The 24,405-nt window shown below is 46.0% G+C and overlaps 1 protein-coding gene across 3 annotated transcripts; it reads right to left on the bottom strand.

Moving 5' to 3' along the window:
* Positions 1-7,245: 7,245 nt before the first annotated feature.
* On the bottom strand, positions 7,246-24,303 carry polm (polymerase (DNA directed), mu). 3 transcript variants are annotated; one of them, XM_029648968.2, is made up of 11 exons: positions 23,316-24,303; positions 22,882-23,089; positions 22,515-22,613; positions 17,540-17,710; positions 17,168-17,239; positions 16,953-17,088; positions 16,627-16,759; positions 10,556-10,658; positions 9,923-10,333; positions 9,305-9,388; positions 7,246-8,270 (listed from the first exon to the last, which is right to left on the bottom strand). In XM_029648968.2, exons 1-11 carry the CDS (start codon positions 23,495-23,497, stop codon positions 8,184-8,186), a joined length of 1,686 nt encoding a protein of 561 aa, XP_029504828.1. In that variant the 5' UTR covers positions 23,498-24,303; the 3' UTR covers positions 7,246-8,183. The 3 variants fall into 3 exon arrangements, with proteins under 3 accessions (XP_029504828.1, XP_029504835.1, XP_029504843.1); XM_029648975.2 differs by having other exon boundaries at positions 16,953-17,085; XM_029648983.2 differs by having other exon boundaries at positions 16,953-17,073.
* Positions 24,304-24,405: the final 102 nt, after the last annotated feature.

Raw genomic sequence — 24,405 nt, 5'->3', positions numbered from 1 at the left:
ACACACACACACACACACACACACACACACACACACACACACACACACACACACACACACACACACACACACACACACACACACACACACACACACACCATCCCATTCGTACTGTCCTCACTTCCCCTCCCAATACAGCCCTATGAGTGTGTGTGAGAGCAAGGGCTCATTATTTCATTAAGCTGGCAAGTCAGTTAAGAACAAATTCTTATTTATAATGATGGCCTACCCTTGCGCCTGCCAAACCCTATCCTAACCCAGACAACGCTGGGCCAATTGTGAGCCACCCTATGGGACTCCTGATCACGTCCGGTTGTGATACAGCCCGGGATTGAACCAGGGACTGTATTGACACCTGTAGCACTGAGATGCAGTGGCTTAGACTGCTGCGCCATTCGGGAGCTAAATCATCCAGTACATCTATTCTTAAATAACATATTGTATTCTTATCAGAGACAGCTCACCCAAATAACACAATTACGCATTGGTTTCCTTAACCTGAAAGCAGGGAAACTAAACCAAAGCATGGATTGCTGTCATATCTTTCCATTAAGCAAAATAAGCAAAATATTTAATTTTGTAAATTTGGTGAACTATTCCTTTAACACTGAAGCATTTCCTCCTGCTACTCAGCTCCACCCATGGAATAAAAATATAATATTTCACTATATTTATTCATATGATTAACTGATCCAATAACACCCATCATTGTATATCTCATCATATCAAATTACAACTTCATACATTCCATGACCTGCTGATGCTACAGTATAGGCCTACTGGGAAGTCATTCAACCCTTGAATATGTCTTTAACCTGTTGAATGGTGACCAGGCTTGATTGATTGGCTCAACATAATGAAATAATGTCTGATCCCGAACGACATTGTTGTCTAATAATGTTCAGTCTTATTGGGTCTCGTCTCCACTGGTGAGCGAGAGGACTGACAGCTCTGATTTAATAATTGGGTTGTTTGGTTTGTTTGCGCAAAAAATGTATTGAACCCCTGGATCTATTGTATGTAGTATTTAGGCTTTCTAAAGTGTTAAACTGGTCATGTCGCCAAAAGCGTAGAATTATTAAATCAACCACATCACTGTTTTAAATTTATGGAAACTATTTAGTTTCCCATTGGAGTTCTGAGAAGCTACCGAATGTGATTTATTCTCTGAATACGGTCGCCTCGAGACGTCTATGTCATTCGGGTTTGTGAGTATCAAAGATCCGCATTCCACTGAAGGGACCGGTCTCCGTTTGCGCGCAGAGACAGCCGCCTGGAGGCGGAGAAGTGGAGAGATAGTGCGCGCAGCAGCCCTCGGATCCATTCCACCCACCGGTCCGAATAACAGACCGTAACTATTTTATCAATGGGTCAGTTTGTGATTAAGCCGGTTTTGGATTATTATCTGTGTATTGTTATTTTATTGCTAGATATTGCTGCATTGTTGGAGCAAGAAACATACGCATTTCGCTGCACCTGCAATAACATCTGCAAAACTGTGTATGCGACCAATAAACTTTGATTAGATTAGATTGAATCCCTAACACAATGTATCAATCACTCAGCCACTCAGCCCTCTCTCCCTCCCCTCCCCTGCCTTCGGAAACACAGTGCTGGAGAGTGGATGAGATAGGCTACAGCACCACAGGAGCTGTACAAAAAGTCTCTTATTAATTAACGCAAGTAATAACCGTCTATAGTCACTCTGTGGTAAATAATCATTAATGCTGGGTTCCTGGGACAGAGGCCTGTTCTATTATGTAGGAAGCCACACACACGCACAAAATCAGGGTCTTTGATGGCCTATGTATGCCAGTGGTATGGGAGAGATGGTCGTGCTGTCTCCTGCAGTACTTCTCCGGTCTGTGTTAACATTGCCAAAGCAAGTGAGGTCGATAATATACAAAAGTGAAATAAACTATAAAAAATAACAGTAAACTCTCTTTCTTGCTCAACAGCCCCAGATCAAAGCACAGCACCCAGCTCACTATCACTGATCAGAATGACAGGGGAGACAGACAGGTGGGCTAGGTACCCATCCCACTCTACAGCATGAAGAGACTGAGTGCCTAGCAGTGAAAGAGACAGAGATTGAGATAGGGATGGAGATATGGAAGGAGAGTAAACAAAAAGATCAGAATCTTTTGAAGTCGTAACTGTAATCAATAGGCCTGTGTGCAAATTCCTCAGTGTGTGTGTGTGTGTGTTTGTGGAAGGCAGATCTCTTGAGGAAATGAATCCTAGGAATGTGTCTCTGCACTACTACTTCTAATTTGAATGTAGTTTATTTTATTTTATTAATCTATTTCCTTGCTAATTTATACATACAGTCCTTGCAGGGTATGGAGAGGGGGGAGGGTGCTATCGGGAAGCCCTGCTGTCTGTGTAAGACGGAACTTTAGAATGAGTTCTTATTCTATCGATGGAAGCTCCCGGAACATTCTAATCTGCAGTTACAGAACAGGTTAAATAAAATAAAAACAGGTTATGACATTTTATTCATGACAATGCCCTACTTCCAGAATCTTAAAACCTGGTATATGAGTGACACTCACATGGCATTGAGTTAGTCAACCCAACACACACTCCTTAATACATTGCTAAGGCATATTCCTGGTTCTGTGATTTCCTTGTTTAAAGGCCCATTCCATTTGGACTCTGTTAATGTAGTCACTGATTGGTCTTTCGTGGTATGTGTGTCTTCAACTGTATTAGCTATAGCTCATGTAGTTTGTTTGCTCTGCCATTACACTTATTTATGGCCACACTGTTTCCACCTGGGTCACGCCCTACTACATAACTGGACCATATTTGACCTTCATGTTAAATTCCTCTCCCGATTTGAGATAGACCCCTTTGTCTTTTCTCAAATTCAACTTTTGACAAAATGAAATGGACCAACACTCTGCTGTATGTGTGTGTGTTCAACTGTATTAACTCACACGGTTACATTATTAGCTCACCATTATTAGTTGGTTTGTGTGTGTGTGTGAGATCCAGGGAGAGGCCATTCTGTCTGTGGGCTGAAGGTCTTCAGCTGTGCTTCTCTTTGATTGGCTCCATTCACAGCCTTTCATCTCTAATGGTCCTGTTTGGCCCTTTTTGCTGTTCTGTTATGGACACAGACACTCTCCTTGCCCTCTCAGGACACACACACGAGCATGCAGGGGTGCACGCACACACACAGGCACGCACATACACACAGGCATGCACACACACAGGCACGCACATACACACAGGCACGCACATACACACAGGCATGCACACGTGCAGACAGACATACACAAACAGAAGTTGTCCCTACTAGACACTGATCTAAGCAGTTTAGCACTTTAACCCCCAAATGGTTATGGTTAGGATTTGTGGAGGTTAAGGTGATCCAAGATCTGTGCCCAGTGCGGGATTAGGAGAGACAGAGGACAGGAAGCAGTCTAACTGGCAGCATTTATACTTCAGCCCAAAATGGAAAGGGGAATTGATAAAATATTGTAACACATGTCCAAATACCACACATACAGAGGTGCCTTTTATCTTAATTCAATACATGTACAGTATCATCAGAACAATCAGTTGAAGGACACTTAAACATTGCTGATATAAACCCTCTGATTGAAGTTTTATATCAGTGAATCTGCTATTCACGGCCTGTTTGTTCATGTTAGTTTATCTGTGATGGAATGATTATTAACCTGTTTGGCTCCTGTTGTCCACCAGTGTCCCGCCCTGTGTGGTGTATAACAGCCAGCCAGTCAGACCTCTTCTCCTTGTCTTACAGATTCCCATCAGCTCCTTCAAAGGCTCCTGGTGCTTTGATATACTGGTCATGGAGGAAAAGCACTGTGACTCCTATGATCAAAAGGAGGGGGGGCAAGCCTTTGGTCATGACCCCCCACCCCCCACAACAATACCATTAATACCTACAGTAGGCAGGCCTGCAGTCTGGCCCCACAGACAGGCGGTCTACTTTTCAGTCTCTGTAGAGGTGAGACATAGGAGACACACACACCCTCTCTGACATACACACACACAAAAGTGCATGAACACACACACCAGTAGTGATGTGTTCAGTACGTCCTCTCAGAACACGACCCAGTCCCACAGACCTCCAGTCTCTGCTGCTCCTCTCAGAACACGACCCAGTCCCACAGACCTCCAGTCTCTGCTGCTCCTGTAAAATGTAAATGCTCCTCTCAGAACACGACCCAGTCCCACAGACCTCCAGTCTCTGCTGCTCCTCTCAGAACACGACCCAGTCCCACAGACCTCGTCTCTGCTGCTCCTCTCAGAACACGACCCAGTCCCACAGACCTCCAGTCTCTGCTGCTCCTCTCAGAACAAGACCCAGTCCCACAGACCTCCAGTCTCTTCTGCTCCTCTCAGAACACAACCCAGTCCCACAGACCTCCAGTCTCTGCTGCTCCTCTCAGAACACAACCCAGTCCCACAGACTTCCAGTCTCTGCTGCTCCTCTCAGAACACGACCCAGTCCCACAGACCTCCAGTCTCTGCTGCTCCTCTCAGAACACGACCCAGTCCCACAGACTTCCAGTCTCTGCTGCTCCTCTCAGAACACGACCCAGTCCCACAGACCTCCAGTCTCTGCTGCTCCTCTCAGAACACGACCCAGTCCCACAGACTTCCAGTCTCTGCTGTTCCTCTCAGAACACGACCCAGTCCCACAGACCTCCAGTCTCTGCTGCTCCTCTCAGAACACGACCCAGTCCCACAGACCTCCAGTCTCTGCTGCTCCTCTCAGAACACGACCCAGTCCCACAGACCTCCAGTCTCTGCTGCTCCTCTCAGAACACGACCCAGTCCCACAGACCTCGTCTCTGCTGCTCCTCTCAGAACACGACCCAGTCCCACAGACCTCCAGTCTCTGCTGCTCCTCTCAGAACTAGACCCAGTCCCACAGACCTCCAGTCTCTTCTGCTCCTCTCAGAACACAACCCAGTCCCACAGACCTCCAGTCTCTGCTGCTCCTCTCAGAACACAACCCAGTCCCACAGACTTCCAGTCTCTGCTGCTCCTCTCAGAACACGACCCAGTCCCACAGACCTCCAGTCTCTGCTGCTCCTCTCAGAACACAACCCAGTCCCACAGACTTCCAGTCTCTGCTGCTCCTCTCAGAACACGACCCAGTCCCACAGACCTCCAGTCTCTGCTGCTCCTCTCAGAACACGACCCAGTCCCACAGACTTCCAGTCTCTGCTGCTCCTCTCAGAACACGACCCAGTCCCACAGACCTCCAGTCTCTGCTGCTCCTCTCAGAACACGACCCAGTCCCACAGACTTCCAGTCTCTGCTGTTCCTCTCAGAACACGACCCAGTCCCACAGACCTCCAGTCTCTGTTGCTCCTCTCAGAACACAAAGGTGTTGTTGCTGTGTGTCTCTCCCTCCCAGTCAGTCAGTAAACTTTTGTTTCACATGTGTGGCATCACCGGCGTGGGAACACGTGACGTGCCAATGGGGAGCAGGCGTCGTGGAGAAAAACTGCTGCTCCGCCTCTCACACACACACAAGCACATGCAGACACACATTCTGAGATTGACAAGCCCCTTTACATGCTTATCTATATAAATACATGTTTTATTTGAACTCATGATAACTAGTTTGACTATTAGAAATGCCTTTAGGAGAGATCTATCCTAGGGGTCTTTCACTAAGCTGATCCTGTTCCATTGAGTTTGGTGTGACAGAGCGATCTGAGGTGTGTGTGTGTGTGAGGGGTGTAACCAAGGACTTGTGAGAGGTGACGGTGCTTTTGAAGTTGGACCGGCATTTAGAGGTTAATGAGGCTGTTAGGAAGAGGTGCTGGAAACGCCAGTGGAGGCACACACACAATATGAGAAATGACCCTGTCTGTTTCCAATAAACCTTTAAAACCCTGTAGGAAGAGGTGGTGATTATGTGAACATGAAATAGAAGGCAGGGTTGCAGAGTGAGGAGCTTTTAATTATGTGACCTGTGTTTAAATCTTGAGCAAAATAACTGAATGTTCTCTTGTATATCATTTTCTACTGCAAGTTTGAATCTTGGGTACATTTGTGTCAAATGTATGTTTGGTAGTTCAGCAGTCTGAGAAAGCAGACATTTAATGAAAAAAAAGTTTGGTTAATCAGATTTTTTCTCAAGACTGAAGAGTGTAATTGTATCTCATGCCGATTTAAATCAAATCAACCACAAAATTCAAAATGTTATGCAATTGTTGATTGGTTGGCTGACTGTCTGGATTTAATTTCATCCGATGACTATATTAGTCATAGAACATCACTGGGGTCGAGCTCCCTGCCATCCAGGACCTCTATACCAGGCAATGTCAAAGGAAGGCCCCCCAAAAAATGGTCAAAGACTCCAGCCACCTGAGTCATAGACTCGGTACCTATGCACCAAGCCTGGAACCAACAGGACCTTGAACAGCTTCTACCGCCAAGCTATAAGACTGCTAAATATTTAAATAGTTAACCAAATAGCTACCTGGACATTTATTTTACCTTCATTTAATTAGGCAAGTCAGTTAAGAACAAATTCTTATTTACAATGACGGTCTACCCAGGCCAAACACCAATCCGGACGACGCTGGGCCAAGTGTATGCCGCCCTATGGGACTCCCAATCCCGTCTGGTTGTGATATAGCCTGGAATCTAACCAGGGACTGTAGTGACACCTCTAGCACTGAGATGCAGTGCCTTAGACCGCAGCTTCACTCAGGAGCTCTGCATTAAACCGTTTGTCACTTCATTCCCAGTTATAAACTGAACAAAAATATGAAAGCAACATGTAAAGTGTTGGTCCCATGATTCATGAGCTGAAATAAAATTTCATTTTTGAGAATTTGGCAGTAAATCCAACTGGCCAGGACCCTCACACCAGGCTTCTTCACCTGCGTGGGTGTGCTGGGGAGTACTTCTGTCTATAATGAAGCCCATTTGTGTGGAAAAACTCATTCTGATTGGCTGGGCCTGGCTCACAAGTGGGTGGGCCTATGCCCTCCCATACCCACCCATGGCTGCGCTCCTGCCCAGTCATGTGAAATCCATAGATTAGGGCCTCATGAATTTATTTATATTGACTGATTTCCTTATATGAACTGTAACTCAGTAAAAACTTTGAAATTGTTGCGTTTATATTTGTTCAGTATATATATATATATATATATATATATATATATATATATATATATTTAACTTGTCCCTCACCAACTCTTACACCCCCCCGGTCGTATATAAACTGCTGCACCCACATTATCCTCATTCAATAATAGGAGAGTTTTATTTCTGTCAACTAAAAACAAGAGTACACACAGAAACCACCACAATGCATAAATTGATAATATATAAAATGGTACACTGTATATACATATATCAATGTACAAACATATATATGCTCAGACATGTTATGAGAGGTAATAGAGTCCCATTTTACTTGTCACATGCGCCAGAGGAGATGGCTGCCGTTTTACAATCTCCTAACCAATTATGCTACGTGTGTTTTTGGCATTTTTAAAAACGTATTTTGTACATAATGTTTCTATTTCTGAGACCGTAAGTTGGATGGTGGTGTGTGTGTAGCGTACACCTGCTGTGTAAATAGGCCACTGCTGTCATCATGCAAAATGTAAACCACACACACTGCATGAGGGCATGCATATATTTAAGCATCCCTCAGAATGCACAGTTTTAGGCCTACATTATGTCACATTTAAAAAGCTTTTTGGTAAGTCTAAAATTATTGATATCATTTTAATTCATATAGTTTAACTGCATTCTAAATATTACAAACAAGCAGACATTTTGCAGTAAATATTAAAAACGTATTCAATAACAAGGCACCAATGAAAGAAAATGATCTATGTCAGATATGAAAAAAAAGCACATACTGTACAATTAATGGCTCGAGTAGTTAAGTTATTTTAATTTAGTTAACTAAATTAAACACATCTATAGATTTGGTACTTTACAACATCCTGGGTCTGTATGTTTTTTATTATTTACAATTGAATAAAATACAGATATGTAACGATCTATCCACCTCTCACCTCCCCTTCTTACCTACCCTAGGCTGTATCTGGCCTGTGTGTTGTTCTCGGGATAAGGCTTAGTTTGATTTGGCTTATGTTTAGGTTTAATTTAGCGTGGGTTTGCTCTTAGACTGTATCTGTTATCAGTCCAGTATGTTGTCATCAGGCATTCCGGTCACAGGGAGGGATATATTCCAGACCCAGATGAGCAAAGATTTCCTCCTCTGAACTAGCCCTTAGATACTGCGTCTGATCAGAGAGCAAGAGAGAGCAATGAGGAGGAGAGAGACAAGGGAGAGAGAGAGAGAGCAAGAGAGAGAATAAGAGAGGGAGATGGAAAAGACAGAGTTAGGAAACATAAGACCATAGTTTAACCCTCAGATCACTACAGCTGATTGTCAGCATCACGTCTTTGTGCAGGTGCCAGCCCTTTGAAGTGAGCACACAAAGACACAATATTTAAAATGTGTGCATGTGTATGTGTGTTTGTATCCATTAGTGTCCAAGTATCTGTGCCCTTTGAAATGTTTGAATCCTTCTTGACTATGATGTGTGGATTCAAATAAAGTATTGTGAGACTGAAATTACAAGACTGTTATAATACTGTTATTGCATCAAATGGTTGTGTTATGCAACAGAATAGGGGCTTGTTATAACTATATTGTGTCTGTGTGAACAGTGGGCCTTGGGCTTAATGCGGACAGTAGATTTACGATGCCTTTGGTAATAAAACCGAAAAGGACGCATTTCATCGCATGAGTTGGTGTTTGTGTGCTGGGAGGTACCAAGGTGGAGATGGCTCGAGTACGGATAATTATGAGACAAACCTTGTTTTTGGGGACCATACCCTGGTTGCTACACAATGAGAAGTCTTTACAGCAGATACTCTCTGCTGTAAAGATACTGATACTGTCTGCTGTGAATTATTAGTATATTTTATACAAATCCTAACCCTCTGACCCATTCCGCATATCTGTTGGTTGTCATGTAGACTAAGAGGATGTATCTTTGATATAAAAAGGTAGCAAAAAAGGTATCCTGTCTCAGGGCTCTCAACAAATCATCTAAGAGTGGTTCATCGTCCAGCCATCGTTATCGCAGAGCACGCAATCGATTCACTTCATATGTGTGTTGTATTGACCTGCTCCCTTATTAATAAGTGAATAAATATTTAGTTTAAGTATAACTCTGACTTGTGTGATAAGTTTGTCTCTCATTTGATAATACAGAAATGAACCACTACTGTATTGAAAATGTGTGTGTGTTTGAGAGAGGGTGTGTACCCGTTTTCTGTCGTACAGAGCATGGCTGCTCAGAGTCATGGCCTTCTCATATACTGCCCAGCGACGCAGCTCTCTCTCAAACAACTGCACAGAGAGACAGAGAGAGGGAGTAAAAGAGTGAGTGTGTGAAAGAGAGAGAAGTCTAGTTGAAAATGTGCTCCGCTCGCACGTCATCAGGCAAAATACATTTACAGGGGTGGAATCCCAAAATAAACGTGTAAAGTGATCAAACAAAATGTAGCTAGTTGTGCAAGACATTTTACAGTAATTAGCATATTGTTTTAAATGTTTGCATGCTTTTCTCCTCTGAGAAAACAACTGCTTCAAAGGGGGTGTAGCAGATCAAAACTCTTCCTGGAAGGACTCTGGTAGGATACACATGACTATCCTCAATGAAAGGTGGCTATTGAGGAGGAGAGGACACTCTTCCTACTAACAAATGTACACTCTCCTTGACTACTTATTTTGTTTCCGGAGGAAAGAAGACAGAGGACAGACTTTTCCCCAAATGAGATAAGGCCTAAGATTCACATGGAAGGCTGGTGGGGGGTGAGTTGCATCTTAAAGCCTTATAACAGTATCACAAGTTAGAGGTCGGGGGTTAGGTTTAGGCCGTACCTTCGATCCAGTCCAGCCCAGCAATGCGAAGGCAAACTGGCTGTATGGAGAGACCACCAGGTCTACCCTCACTGCTCTCCAGGGCCGGGGACCTGAGCACTGAGAATGACCCAGCACCCAGTTCACCTTCTGGGCATGGTCACCCACCACCACAAGGGTCTGGGGAAGTGGGTGAGGAGAGTCTGAGTGGGTGTGTGGATCTGTATTGGTCAGTGTCGGTGAGTGTGTCTGTGGACCATCCCCCGTCTGGATCTCCCTCCCCGTCTGGATCTCCCTCCCTTCATTGTCTGTGCTCAGTCTAAAGATGGAGAAGCATCTTTCAAAGCGGTCCATGTTAGAGCCTGGCCTCGCAGGACCCTCTTTGCTTTCCAGATAAGAGTTCCCAGTGGTCTTCTGGTACAACAGGAAGCCCTGGGGACAGAATAGAGTGTTACACCCATGGGGGTACAGAAACATCCTTACTCAGGTGGGCTTGTTGAACTGAACAGGCCTGATGGTGTTTTGTATAGTAAACAGCTAAGCATACATTCCATATTTAGTTGACAAAAGGAAATGGGGAAATGCTTTCTGGGAATTGTAATAGATAGTGTAAAGTTGTTCGGATGGAAAATAGAAACATCTGGTGTGTGTTACCTGTGCTTCAAGCCAGGACACCACCTTAGGCATGAGCCCCTCCTCTCTGCCCTCGTCGGGATGGGTTATCAAGAAGTCCACATCATGACCAGTCTGCTTACCTCTATAGTAGGGATGTGACAAATGAACACGTTGGCTCACATTTAAAAACAGCAAGAAAAAATATCTTACAATTCCAAGTCAATTCACAATGCAGAATAATGAGATTGTAATGTTCTTTGTATCACGGAAACATGACTCACTCAGGATACGTCATCAGAGTCGGTACAGCCACCTGGCTTTTTCTTTTAAAAAAAAGTTTTTTTTACCCCCTTTTCGTGGTATCCAATTGTTGTTAGTAGTTACTATCTTGTCTCATCGCTACAACTCCCGTACGGGATCGGGAGAGACGAAGGTCGAAAGCCATGCGTCCTCCGAAACACAACCCAACCAAGCCGCACTGCTTCTTAACAGCGCGCCTCCAACCCGGAAGCCAGCCGCACCAATGTGTCGGAGGAAACACTATGCACCTGGCTACCTTGGTTAGCGTTCACTGCGCCCGGCCCGCCACAGGAGTCGCTGGTGCGCGATGAGACAAGGATATCCCTACTGGCCAAACCCTCCCTAACCCGGACGACGCTAGGCCAATTGTGCGTCGCCCCACGGACCTCCCGGTCGCGGCCAGCTGCCCCACCTGGCTTTTCACGCGCCAGGTGAAGCGCATCGCACCGACAGAAGCAAACATCTCTCTAGTAAGAAGAAGGGTGGGGGGGTATGCCTTATGATGAACGAGACGTGGTGTGATCATAACAACATACAGGAACTCAAGTCCTTTTGTTCACCTGACCTAGAATTCCTTACAATCAAATGTCGTCCGCATTATCTACCAAGATAATTATCTTCGATCATAATCAGTCGTGTATATCCCCCCCCCCCCCAAGCAGACACATCGACGGCCCCGAAATAACTTGACTCTATGTAAACTGGAAACCACATATCCTGAGGCTGCATTTATTGTAGCTGTGGATTTTAACAAGGCTAATCTGAAAACAAGGCTCCCTAAATTTTAGCAGCATTTTGAATGCGCGACCCGGGCTGGCAAAACCCTGGATCATTGTTATTCTAACTTCCACGACGCATATAAAGCCATAACCCACTCTCCTTTCGTAAAATCTGACCACGACTCCATTTTGTTGCTCCCTGCCTATAGACAGAAACTAAAACAGGAAGCACCCGTGCTTAGGTCTGTTCAACGCTGGTACGACCAATCGGATTCCACGCTTCAAGATTGCTTCGATCACGTGGACTGGGATATGTTATGTTCCGCATAGCGTCGGACAATAACATTGATGAATACGCTGATTCGGTGAGCGAGTTTATTAGCAAGTGCATCGCTGATGTTGCATCCACAGCATGTATTAAAACATTCCCCAACCAGAAACCATGGATTGACGGCAGCATTCGTGCAAAACTGAAAGTGCGAACCACTGCTTTTAATCAGGGCAAGGTGACCGGAAACATGACCGAATACAAACAGTGTAGCTATTCCCTCTGCAAGGTAATCAAACAAGCTAAGGGTCAGCATAGAGACAAAGTAGAGACGCAATTCAACGGCTCAGACACGAGAGGTATGTGGCAGGGTCTACAGTCAATCACGGACTACAAAAGGAAAACCAGCCCTGTCGCGGACCAGGATGTCTTACTCCCAGACAAATTAAACAACTTCTTTGCTCGCTTTGAGGACACTACAGTGCCACTGACACAGCCCGCTACGAAAACCTGCAGCCAACGTGAGTAAAACATTTACGGCATCACCAGCCGCATCCTCAGAGCATGCGCAGACCAGCTGGCTGGTGTGTTTACGGACATATTCAATCAATCCCTATCCCAGTCTGCTGTTTCCACATGCTTCAAGAGGGCCACCATTGTTTCTGTTACCAAGAAAGCTAACGTAACTGAGCTAAAGGACTATCGCCCCGTAGCACTCACTTCAGTCATCATGAAGTGCTTTGAGAGACTAGTCAAGGACCATATCACCTCCACCCTACCGGACACCCTAGACCCACTCCAATTTTCTTACTGCCCCAATAGGTCCACAGACGACGCAATCGCAATCACACTGCCCTAACCCATCTGGACAAGAGGAATACCTATGTGAGAATGCAGTTCTTTGACTACAGCTCAGCATTTAACACCATAGTACCCTCCAAACTCGTCATCAAGCTCGAGACCCTGGGTCTCGACCCTGCCCTGTGCAACTGGGTCCTGGACTTCCTGACGGGCCGCCCCCAGGTGGTGAGGGTAGGTAACAATATCTCCACCCCGCTGATCCTCAACACTGGGGCCCCACAAGGGTGCATTCTCAGCCCTCTCCTGAATTCCCTGTTCACCCACGACTGCATGGCCATGCACGCCTCCAACTCAATCATCAAGTTTGCAGACGACACTACAGTGGTAGGCTTGATTACCAACAACGACGAGATGGCCTACAGGGAGGAGGTGAGGACCCTCGGAGTGTGGCGTCAGGAAAATAACCTAACACTCAATGTCAACAAAACAAAGGAGATGATTGTGGACTTCAGGAAACAGCAGAGGGAGCACCCCCCTATCCACATCGACGGGACAGTAGTGGAGACAGTGTAAAGTTCCTTGGTGTACACATCACTGATAAACTGAAATGGTCCACCCACACAGACAGCGTGGTGAAGAAGGCGCAGTAGCCTTCTACTGAAGAAATTCGGCTCGTCACCAAAAACACTAAAACTTTTGAACACACAATCGAGAGCATCCTGTCGGGCTGTATCACCGTCTGGTATGGCAACTGCTCCGCCCACAACCGTAAGGCTCTCCAGAGGGTAGTGAGGTCTGCACAACACATCACCGGGTGCAAACTACCTGCCCTCCAGGACACCTACACCAGCCGATGTCACAGGAAGGCCAAAAAGATCATCAAGGACAACAACCACCCGAGCCACTGCCTGTTCACCCCACTATCATCCTTCTATCTTCTATCTGAAGGCCATCAGACTGTTAAACAGCCATCACTAACATTGAGTGGCTGCTGCCAACATACTGACTCAAATCTCTAGCCACTTTAATAAGGAAAAATGTATGTAACAAATGTATCACTAGCCACTTTAAACAATGCCTTTATATAATGTTTACATACCCTCCATTACTCATCTCATATGTATATACTGTACTCTATACTAGAGGTCAACCGATTAATCGGGATGGCCGATTAATTAGGGCCAATTTCAAGTTTTCATCGGAAATCGGTATTTGCCGATTTTTGTTATATATATATATATTTTTAATATATATTATTTTTATATATACCTTTATGTAACTAGGCAAGTCAGTTAAGAACACATTCTTATTTTCAATGACGGCCTAGGAACGGTGGGTTAACTACCTTGTTCAGGGGCAGAACGACAGATTTTCACCTTGTCAGCTCGGGGGATCCAATCTTGAAAATGTACAGTTAACTAGTCCAACGCAATAACGACCTGCCTCTCTCTCGTTGCACTCCACAAGGAGACTGCCTGTTACGCGAATGCAGTAAGCCAAGGTAAGTTCCTAGCTAGCATTAAACTTATCTTATAAAAAACAATCAATCATAATCACTAGTTAACTACACATGGTTGATGATATTACTAGATATTATCTAGGGTGTCCTGCGTTGCATATAATCTGACTGAGCATACAAGTACCTAAGTATCTGACTGAGCGGTGGTAGGTAGAAGCAGGCGCGTAAACATTCATTCAAACAGCACTTTGTGCGTTTTGCCAGCAGCTCTTCATTGTGCGTCAAGCATTGCGCTGTTTATGACTTCAAGCCTGAGGCTGGTGTAACCGAAGTGAAATGGCTAGCTAGTTAGCGCGCGCTAATAGCGTTTCAAACGTCACTCCCTCTGAGCCTTCTAGTAGTTGTTCCCCTTGCTCTGCTTGGGTAACGCTGCTAAAAGGGAGGAGAGAGGAGAGGGACGGAAGCTATACTGTTACACTGGCAATACTAAAGTGCCTATCAGAACATCCAATAGTCAAAGGTTAATGAAATACAAATGGTATAGAGGGAAATAGTCCTATAATTCCTATAATAACTACATTATTGAAGACTCATGTTAAATGGAACCACCAGCTTTCATATGTTCTCATGTTCTGAGCAAGGGACTGAAACGTTAGCTTTCTTACATAGCACATATTGCACTTTTACTTTCTTCTCCAACACTTTGTTTTTGCATTATTTAAACCAAATTGAACATGTTTCATTATTTACTTGGAGGCTAAATTGATTTTATTGATGTATTAAGTTAAAATAAGTGTTCATTCAGTATTGTTGTAATGTCATTATTATGAATACATAAAAATATAAAATTGTCCAATTAATCGGTATCGGCTTTTTGGGTCCTCCAATAATCGGTATCGGCGTTGAAAAATCATAATCGGTCGACCTCTACTCTATACCATCTACTGCATCTTGCCTATGCCGTTCGGCCATCACTCATTCAAATATTTTTTATGTATATATCCTTATTCATTCCTTTACACTTGTGTTTATAAGGTAGTTGTTGTGAAATTGTTAGGTTAGATTACTTGTTAGATATTACTGCATGGTCAGAACTAGAAGCACAAGCATTTCGCTACACTCGCATTAACATCTGCTAACCATGTGTAAATGACAAATAAAATTTGATGGTTCTATTACGCACGTATGACCACTAGGGCCCGGCAATGTAGTTCTACCTACCACAGTCATATAGCCTTGAAAACGCCTCAATGAAGTTCTACCTACCACAGTCATATAGCCTTGAAAACGCCTCAATGAAGTTCTACCTACCAGTCATATAGCCTTGAAAACGCCTCAATGAAGTTCTACCTACCACAGTCATATAGCCTTGAAAACGCCTCAATGAAGTTCTACCTACCAGTCATATAGCCTTGAAAACGCCTCAATGAAGTTCTACCTACCAGTCATATAGCCTTGAAAACGCCTCAATGAAGTTCTACCTACCAGACATATAGCCTGTGGTATAGCCTCGGCTACGGCATGTTTGTCTGTCTGTAAGGGTACACTATGGCTTTTTAAATGCTGAAACGGAGAGAGAGGGGAGGGGCACAGTATAGGCAGGTCGGCCACCAGGCAGACGGAGTCAGAACCGTGCAGTAGGCCCATCTTTCATAGCGAGCTAGCGAGGGACGGAGAGAGAGGGGAGGGGCACAGTATAGGCAGGTCGGCCACCAGGCAGACGGAGTCAGAACCGTGCAGTAGGCCCATCTTTCATAACGAGCTAGCGAGGGACGTAGAGAGAGGGGAGGGGCACAGTATAGGCAGGTCGGCCACCAGGCAGACGGAGTCAGAACCGTGCAGTAGGCCCATCTTTCATAACGAGCTAGCGAGGGACGGAGAGAGACGGGAGGGGCACAGTATAGGCAGGTCGGCCACCAGGCAGACGGAGTCAGAACCGTGCAGTAGGCCCATCTTTCATAACGAGCTAGCGAGGGATGGAGAGAGAGGGGAGGGGCACAGTATAGGCAGGTCGGCCACCAGGCAGACGGAGTCAGAACCGTGCAGTAGGCCCATCTTTCATAACGAGCTAGCGAGGGACGGAGAGAGAGGGGAGGGGCACAGTATAGGCAGGTCGGCCACCAGGCAGACGGAGTCAGAACCGTGCAGTAGGCCCATCTTTCATAACGAGCTAGCGAGGGACGGAGAGAGAGCTGCAATCAAAAGCTGTATCTCGCAATGGAATGCTGTATTTTGCCATTTCTTAGCTTGCAATGTCTCGCAACTTCAGTAAAGCAGGGCCTATCATCAATGAATGTGCTAGGATATTCTACATGCAACAGACTGAAGACACACTGGCATCATTAGTGAAGAGAGAGCAGGAGAGCCAGCTGCACTGTGATTTTAATTTTGTGGGGGGAAAGAATTCGAATTTCGTTTAAATGTTCACAACCCTACACTAGAGAGAAATAGAGAGGAACAAGATCAACGAAGGACAGAAATAGAGGGGAAAGAAAGACGTAGAGAGATACAGACCAGTTTTATGTCCCTGAATGCGTAGAGCAGTGAAAACTGCTCAGCGTACCTCCTGAATCCTCCAATCAGAGTGATCTCTGCCCCCGGGAGCACAGCATGGACTGCCCTCTCCACAATCTGACCAATTGCAACAGCCTCTGATTTCGTGACAGGCAGGTTCAGTTCGTCATAATACTGCAGACCTGAGAGGGAAAGAAGAAGAGAAGAGGATTGTGTGACCTTTGCACTGACTGTAGAAAAGTATTGTGCAGAGGGCACTTTGGAATTACTACCACTGCTCAGAGAGGCTCTTCACACACACACACACACCTGCTCAGAGAGGCTCTTCACACACACACACACCTGCTCAGAGAGGCTCTTCACACACACACACACCTGCTCGTTGCGCTCTGTTGAGTGTGTGTCCTGATCTTTGCAGGTCGGAGGGGGTGTGTATTCCCTCCCTGAACCAACGGTCCGCTGTCTTCGCCCCTACCCCGAAAATACCTGTTAGGGCCTGAAACACACACTTCTATCCAATAAGTGGAAGCAAAGGACAGAGAACCATGGACCATAACCAGAGATGGAGGTCTCAGTGCACCCTAACTCACCTTCATGGCCTTAAACTGTTCTGAATGCGTGGTGGTCTCCACCTCATGAGATACACCATCCTCCAGAACCTCCTAAAGATAAACAGGGAGAAGGAGGGACTGAGAGGCAGATTGAGAGGTTCTGATAAGAGACCTGGAGGGAAGAGACCAGAGAGAGCGAGAGAAATACACACACAGGCAGAAAGAGAGAAATACACACAGGCAGAAAGAGAGCAAGAGAAACACACACACAGGCAGAAAGAGAAACACACACAGGCAGAAAGAGAAATACACACAGACAGAAAGAGAGCGAGAGAAATACACACAGACAGAAAGAGCGAGAGGTGAAAACATAGAGAAGTTTAAAAAATAGACAGCTGTCTGTATCCAGACCTTGATGACTCTGAGTGAGTGCTCCCCCAGACAAGGCAGTCCTCGTAGTTGCTCTGCCCCTCTGACCTCCTGGGGGAGGGACTTCAACAAGGCTGCCGCCCTACGGAACGCCACTCCCCTTCCCTCGTTTTCACCGAGCTCCGCATTCTCAGCCAGTATGGACAACGCATCCTACAGGGGGGAGAAAAAGAAAGGGGAGAAGGGGAGAGAGAGGGGGAGAGAAAGGGACAGGGGGAGAGAGAAAGAGGAAAGAAAGAGAGTGAGCGAGAGAGAGAGAGGAGACAGAGAGAGAGAAGAGGGGAGAGAGAGAGGAGGGGAGAGAGAGAGAGGAAAGAAAGAGAGTGAGCGAGAGAGAGAGAACGAGAGGAGACAGGGAGAGAGAGAGAGGAGGGGAGAGAGGAGAGAGGAGGGGAGAGAGAGAGAGAGAGCGAGAGAGAGAGAAAAGATGTGAAAGAGAGAGAAAGAGAGGAGAGGAGGGGAGAGAGGAGGGAGGAGGGGAGAGCGAGAGAGAGAGAGAAGAGGTGAAAGAGAGAGAGAATCAAATCAATGTTATTTATATAGCCCTTTGTACATCAGCTGATATCTCAAAGTGCTGTACAGAAACCCAGCCTAAAACCCCAAACAGCAAGCAATGCAGGTGTAGAAGAGGTGAAAGAGAGAGAGAAGAGGTGAGAGAGAGAGAGAGAGAAGAGGTGAAAGAGAGAGAGAAAAGGTGAAAGAGAGAGAGAGGAGGTGAAAGAGAGAGAGAGAGAGAGAAGGGGTGAAAGAGAGAGAGAGAGAGAAGGGGTGAAAGAGAGAGAGAGAGAGAGAAGGGGTGAAAGAGAGAGAGAGAGAGGAGGGGTGAAAGAGAGAGAGAGTGAGAAGGGGTGAAAGAGAGAGAGAGTGAGAAGGGGTGAAAGAGAGAGAGAGTGAGAGAAGGGGTGAAAGAGAGAGAGAGTGAGAGAAGGGGTGAAAGAGAGAGAGAGTGAGAGAAGGGGTGAAAGAGAGAGAGAGTGAGAGAAGAGGTGAAAGAGAGAGAAGAGGTGAAAGAGAGAGAGAGAGAGAGAAGAGGTGAAAGGGAGAAGAGGTGAAAGAGAGAGAGAAAGAGGTGAAAGAGAGAGAGAAAGAGGTGAAAGAGAGAGAGAAAGAGGTGAAAGAGAGCGAGAAAGAGGTGAAAGAGAGTGAGAAAGAGAGGAGAGGAGGGGATAGAGGAGGGGAGAGAGAGGAAGAGAGAGAGAAGAAGTGAAAGAGAGAGAGAAGAGGTGAAAGAGATAGAGAAGAGGTGAGAGAGAGAGAGAGAGGTGAAAGAGAGAGAGAGGTGAAAGAGAGAGAGAGGTGAAAGAGAGAGAGAGAGAGAGGTGAAAAGAGAGAGAGAGAGAGAGAGAGAGAGAGAGAGAGAGAGGAGGGGAGCGAGAGAGAAAGAGAGAGAGAGAGAAGGGCAGGGAGAGAGAGAGAGAGAGAGAGAGAAGGGGACGGGAGAGAGAGAGAGAGAGAGAGAGAGAGAGAGAGGAGGGGAGAAAGAGAGGAGGGAGAGAGGGAGAGAGAGGAGGGGAGAGAGGGAGAGAGAGGAGGGGAGAGAGACAGGAGGGGAGAGAGAGGGAGAGAGAGGAGGGGAGAGAGGGAGAGAGAGGAGGGGAGAGAGGGAGAGAGAGGAGGGGAGAGAGTCGAGGGGAAAGAAAGAGAGAGCGAGAGAGAGAGAGAAGGGGACAGGGAGAGAGCGAGAAGGGGAGAGAGAGAGAGAGAGGAGGGGAGAAAGAGAAAGAGAGAAAGAGAGGAAGAGAGAGAGAGGGGGAGAGAGAGAGAGAGAGGGTGAAAGAGAGAGAGAAGAGGTGAAAGAGAGAGAAAGAGAGGAGAGGAGAGAGAGAGAGAAATAGATGAGGAGGGGAGAGAGGAGGAGAGAGAGAGAGAGAAGAGGTGAAAGAGAGAGAGAAAGAGAGGAGAGGAGGGGAGAGAGAGAAGAGGTGAACGAGAGAGAGAAAGAGAGGAGAGGAGGGGAGAGAGAGAGAGAGAGAGAGAGAGAGAGAGAGGGAGAAAGAGAGGAGAAGGGGAGAGAGGCGGGGGAGAGAGAGAGAGAGAGAGTAGAGAGGAGGGGGAGAGAGAGAAGATGTGAAAGAGAGAGAGAGAAAGAAAGAAAGAGAGAGAAAGAGAGGAGAGGAGGGGAGAGGGAGCGAGAGAGAGAGAGAAGAGGTGAAAGAGAGAGAAAAGATGTGAAAGAGAGAGAAAGAGAGGAGAGGAGGGGAGAGAGGAGCGAGAGAGAGAGAGAAGAGGTGAAAGAGAGTGAGAGAGAGAGAGAAGAGGTGAAAGAGAGAGAGAGAAGAGGTGAAAGAGAGAGAGAGAAGAGGTGAAAGAGAGAAGAGGTGAAAGAGAGAGAGAAGAGGTGAAAGAGAGAGAGAGAGAAGAGGTGAAAGAGAGAGAGAGAAGAGGTGAAAGAGAGAGAAGAGGTGAAAGAGAGAGAGAGAGAGAAGAGGTGAAAGAGAGAAGAGGTGAAAGAGAGAGAAGAGGTGAAAGAGAGAGAGAAAGAGGTGAAAGAGAGAGAAAGAGGTGAAAGAGAGAGAGAAAGAGAGGAGAGGAGGGGATAGAGGGGAGAGAGAGGAAGAGAGAGAGAAGAAGTGAAAGAGAGAGAGAAGAGGTGAAAGAGAGAGAGAGATAGAGAAGAGGTGAGAGAGAGAGAGAGAGAGAGAGAGAGAGAAGAGGTGAAAGAGAGAGAGAAGATGTGAAAGAGAGAGAGAGAGAGAGAAGAGGTGAAAGAGAGAGAGAGAGAGAGGTGAAAGAGAAAGAGAAAGAGAGGAGAGGAGAGAGAGAGAGAAGAGGTGAAAGAGAGAGAGAAAGAGAGGAGGAGGGGAGAGAGGCGGGGAGAGAGAGAGAGAGAGAGTAGAGAGGAGGGGAGAGAGAGAAGATGTGAAAGAGAGAGAGAAAGAAAGAGAGAGAGAGAGAAATGATGTGAAAGAGAGAGAAAGAGAGGAGAGGAGGGGAGAGAGGAGGGAGGAGCGAGAGAGAGAGAGAGAAGAGGTGAAAGAGAGAGAGAAGAGGTGAGAGAGAGAGAGAAGAGGTGAAAGAGAGAGAGAAGAGGTGAAAGAGAGAGAGAGAGAGAAGAGGTGAAAGAGAGAGAGAAGAGGTGAAAGAGAGAGAGAAGATGTGAGAGAGAGAGAAGAGGTGAAAGAGAGAGAGAGAGAGAGAGAGAGAGAGAGAGAAGAGGTGAAAGAGAGAGAGAAGAGGTGAAAGAGAGAGAGAAGAGGTGAAAGAGAGAGAGAGAAGAGGTGAAAGAGAGAGAGAGAAGAGGTGAAAGAGAGAGAGAGAAGAGGTGAAAGAGAGAGAAGAGGTGAAAGAGAGAGAGAGAGAGAATAGGTGAAAGAGAGTGAGAGAGAGAGAGAATAGGTGAAAGAGAGAGAGAGAGAAGAGGTGAAAGAGAGAGAGAGAAGAGGTGAAAGAGAGAGAAGAGGTGAAAGAGAGAGAGAGAGAGAAGAGGTGAAAGAGAGAAGAGGTAAAAGAGAGAGAGAAAGAGGTGAAAGAGAGAGAAAGATAGAGAAGAGGTGAGAGAGAGAGAGAGAGAGAAGAGGTGAAAGAGAGAGAGAAGAGGTGAAAGAGAGAGAGGGAGAAGAGGTGAAAGAGAGAGAGAGGTGAAAGAGAGAGAGATAGGTGAAAGAGAAAGAGAGGAGAGGAGAGAGAGAGAGAGAGAAGAGGTGAAAGAGAGAGAGAAAGAGATGAGAGGAGGGGGAGAGAGAGAGAGAGAGAGAGAAAGAGAGGAGGAGGGGAGAGAGGCGGGGAGAGAGAGAGAGAGAGAGTAGAGAGGAGGGGAGAGAGAGAAGATGTGAAAGAGAGAGAGAAAGAAAGAGAGAGAGAGAGAAAAGATGTGAAAGAGAGAGAAAGAGAGGAGAGGAGGGGAGAGAGGAGGGAGGAGCGAGAGAGAGAGAGAAGAGGTGAAAGAGAGAGAGAAGAGGTGAGAGAGAGAGAGAAGAGGTGAAAGAGAGAGAGAAGAGGTGAAAGAGAGAGAGAAGAGGTGAAAGAGAGAGAGAGAGAGAGAGAAGAGGTGAAAGAGAGAGAGAAGAGGTGAAAGAGAGAGAGAGAGAGAAGAGGTGAAAGAGAGAGAGAAGAGGTGAGAGAGAGAGAAGAGGTGAAAGAGAGAGAGAGAGAGAGAAGAGGTGAAAGAGAGAGAGAGAGAGAAGAGGTGAAAGAGAGAGAGAAGAGGTGAAAGAGAGAGAGAAGAGGTGAAAGAGAGAGAGAGTGAGAGAAGAGGTGAAAGAGAGAGAGAGAGAGAAGAGGTGAAAGAGAGAGAGAGAGAGAGAGAGAGAAGAGGAGAGAGAGAGAGAGAGAGAGAAGAAGAAGTGAGAAGAGAGAGAGAGAGAGAGAAGAGGTGAAAGAGAGAGAAGAGGTGAAAGAGAGAGAAGAGGTGAAAGAGAGAGAGAAAGAGGTGAAAGAGAGAGAGAAAGAGGTGAAAGAGAGAGAAGAGGTGAAAAGAGAGAGAAAGAGAGTGAAAGAGGAGGGGAAAGAGAGGAGGAGGGGAGAGAGAGGAAGAGAGAGAGAAGAAATGAAAGAGAGAGAGAAGAGGTGAGAGAGAGAGAGAGAAGAGGTGAAAGAGAGAGAGAGAGAGAGAGAGAGAGAGAGAAGAGGTGAAAGAGAGAGAGAGAGAAGAGGTGAAAGAGAGAGAGAGGTGAAAGAGAGAGAGAGAGAGGCGAAAGAGAGAGAGAGAGAGAAAGAGGAGAAAGAGAGAGAGAGAGAGAGAGAGAGAGAGAGAGAGGTGAAAGAGAGAGAGAGAGAGAGAGAGAGAGAGAGAAGAGGTGAAAGAGAGAGAGAGAGAGAGAGAGAGAGAGAGAGAGAGAGAGAGGAGGGGAGAGAGAGTAGAGGGGAGAGAGGTATATAGACAGCTCGTTCAGAAAATACAATATGCTTTTGACAACATTAGTTAGTGTTTGGGATGGAACAAAGTAGCCATAGACGTCATTCAGAACATGAACACATCGTAAGAAAGGAGGGGATTGTGGGAAGGAGGAGGACTCACAGTCAGTGTTATGTTGTGGTGCAGTAGAGGGGTGTGTCTCTGACAGGCATAGCTGGGTACTGAGACCACTGCCAGCTCCAAACCAGGCTTCTCTCTCTCCTGTGGAACAAGGTTGTGTACATTAGGCACACCCCACAACATTTATTTTATTGTCACATAGACTAGATAGGTGCAATGAAATGCGTTATTTTACAGGGGCCGTAAGAAAACAGACAAGGACTGCCTGGACTTTTTGTTGCAAAAGGTTTTCAGTTGCGTGCCGCCATGAAAATAACCCACATCATTCTCCACTATGCGAGGAAGATGACATTAGTCAAAGTACGGGTAGTGGTAGTCGGTACAGGTAGGTGGCCTGGCTATATCCTACCTGTAGTCTGTGTCTGTCCAGTATAATCACGGGAATGCCAGCATGCATGCTCTCTGTGTACCAAACGATGTCCAGGAGATGGACTGAACCAGGTCGGGCTGTCCTGCCTTCTCCCCCTTCTCTCCCCTGTCCTCCAGTCTGGTGGTCCAGCCAAGTCCGGACTTCCTCCCCAGAATTATTCTCGGACACGATATGAGTGATGGAACAGCTAGGGAAACAGAGAAAGAGAGGTTACCAAGACATTGGCAAATATCCCTAAAGTGTCCATAAGCACCCTTGTTCCCTTTCATTCAAGACCACTGATTTATAGGAATTTAAGTCTCGATTGATATCTACTCAATCTTTCTAGCCTAGCTATCGGTCTTAGATCTGGAGACAAGGTGAAGTTATTAGCATACATTACTTTCACCCCAGAAGATTGTTGTTCACACTACCTTAAGGAGTATTCTATGTTGAAACCTTTCCCCCGGCCGAGCCGAGTGAGGAAGGCTCTCCGACTGGCTCCCATCTTTCTCTCCAGGAGATAGATGACAACCCCGGGAAACTTGCTGGTCCTGTCACCGCTGCTGTCGCTTGTAACGGAGCAGTTCACTTTCCTGCGCTTTAGAGGGACCATATTTGTTGGCAGACTCACTCATCTGTCTATAAAAACGACAACAGATACATGAACAACGGTTCATAATTCTCACGAGTGTGCTTCTTCTTCTTCCTTAAGGTTTTATGGCAGACTACGCCTATTGATGTATTGCCGCCACCTACTGTACGGATAGTGACAATATAATGTTATGCAATGTTAACACATTGCCCCTTGAATTGACCAGTATCTTGTGCTCCCGACTGGCGCAGCTGTCTAGGCACTGCATCTCAGTGCAAGAGGTCTCACTACAGTCCCTGGTTCAAATCCAGGCTGTATCACATCCGGCCGTGATTGGGAGTCCCATAGGGCGGCGCACAATTATTGTAAATAATATATTTTTCTTAATTGACTTGCATAGTTAAATAAAGGTTAAATAAAAAAGTGTGCTACTGTCATATACATGTCTCAAGTCAATTTTGGACAACCACCTTCTGCAGCAAGTGCAACACTAAAAATAGTTCCGACGGGGAAACAGGAAGTGCCCTTCCCACCACGCGCCCATGTGGTCAACATAAGAGTTCGCATGAGTTTATCCTTGTACGTCAAATTAATCACATGTAATGACCCGCATGGCAAATGTCTAGCTAGAAACCAATACACTTTTATTTTGATTTGAAATAAAGCAAAACAAGTATACAGAAATGTAGACCGAACTGTTGTAACAAGTTTCAGCTGTTTCAAGACGAATCATCAACATAATATATGAAACACTGCGCGCTAGACCCCATTAAACTGATGTTTGCAATTTGTGACTCGTTCTAAGAACACTTTCTTTTGTGGTATTTCAAGCAAGCTGCCACATTTATTGGTATTTATCTAAAACACCACAAGCGGTTTAAAGTCCTCCCTCTTCAATCGAGTGAAAAAAAGGTGATCATATGATCATT

Source organism: Oncorhynchus nerka, linkage group LG4 (genome assembly GCF_034236695.1).
Source record: "Oncorhynchus nerka isolate Pitt River linkage group LG4, Oner_Uvic_2.0, whole genome shotgun sequence".
NCBI lineage: Eukaryota > Metazoa > Chordata > Actinopteri > Salmoniformes > Salmonidae > Oncorhynchus > Oncorhynchus nerka.
Note: the sequence above shows the minus strand (reverse complement) of the source record. Positions and strands in the feature narration are given on the sequence as shown.

Coding starts and splice junctions, on each gene's coding strand:
- polm (XM_029648968.2), bottom strand. CDS start 23,497: ATGGTCCCTCTAAAGCGCAGGAAAGTGAACTGCTCCGTTACAAGCGAC. Junction 16,760..16,952: donor CAACAGAGCGCAACGAGCAG/GTGTGTGTGTGT, acceptor TTTCCCTCTCAG/GTCTGCAGTATTATGACGAA. Junction 10,334..10,555: donor TGTCCTGGCTTGAAGCACAG/GTAACACACACC, acceptor TTCTGTCCCCAG/GGCTTCCTGTTGTACCAGAA.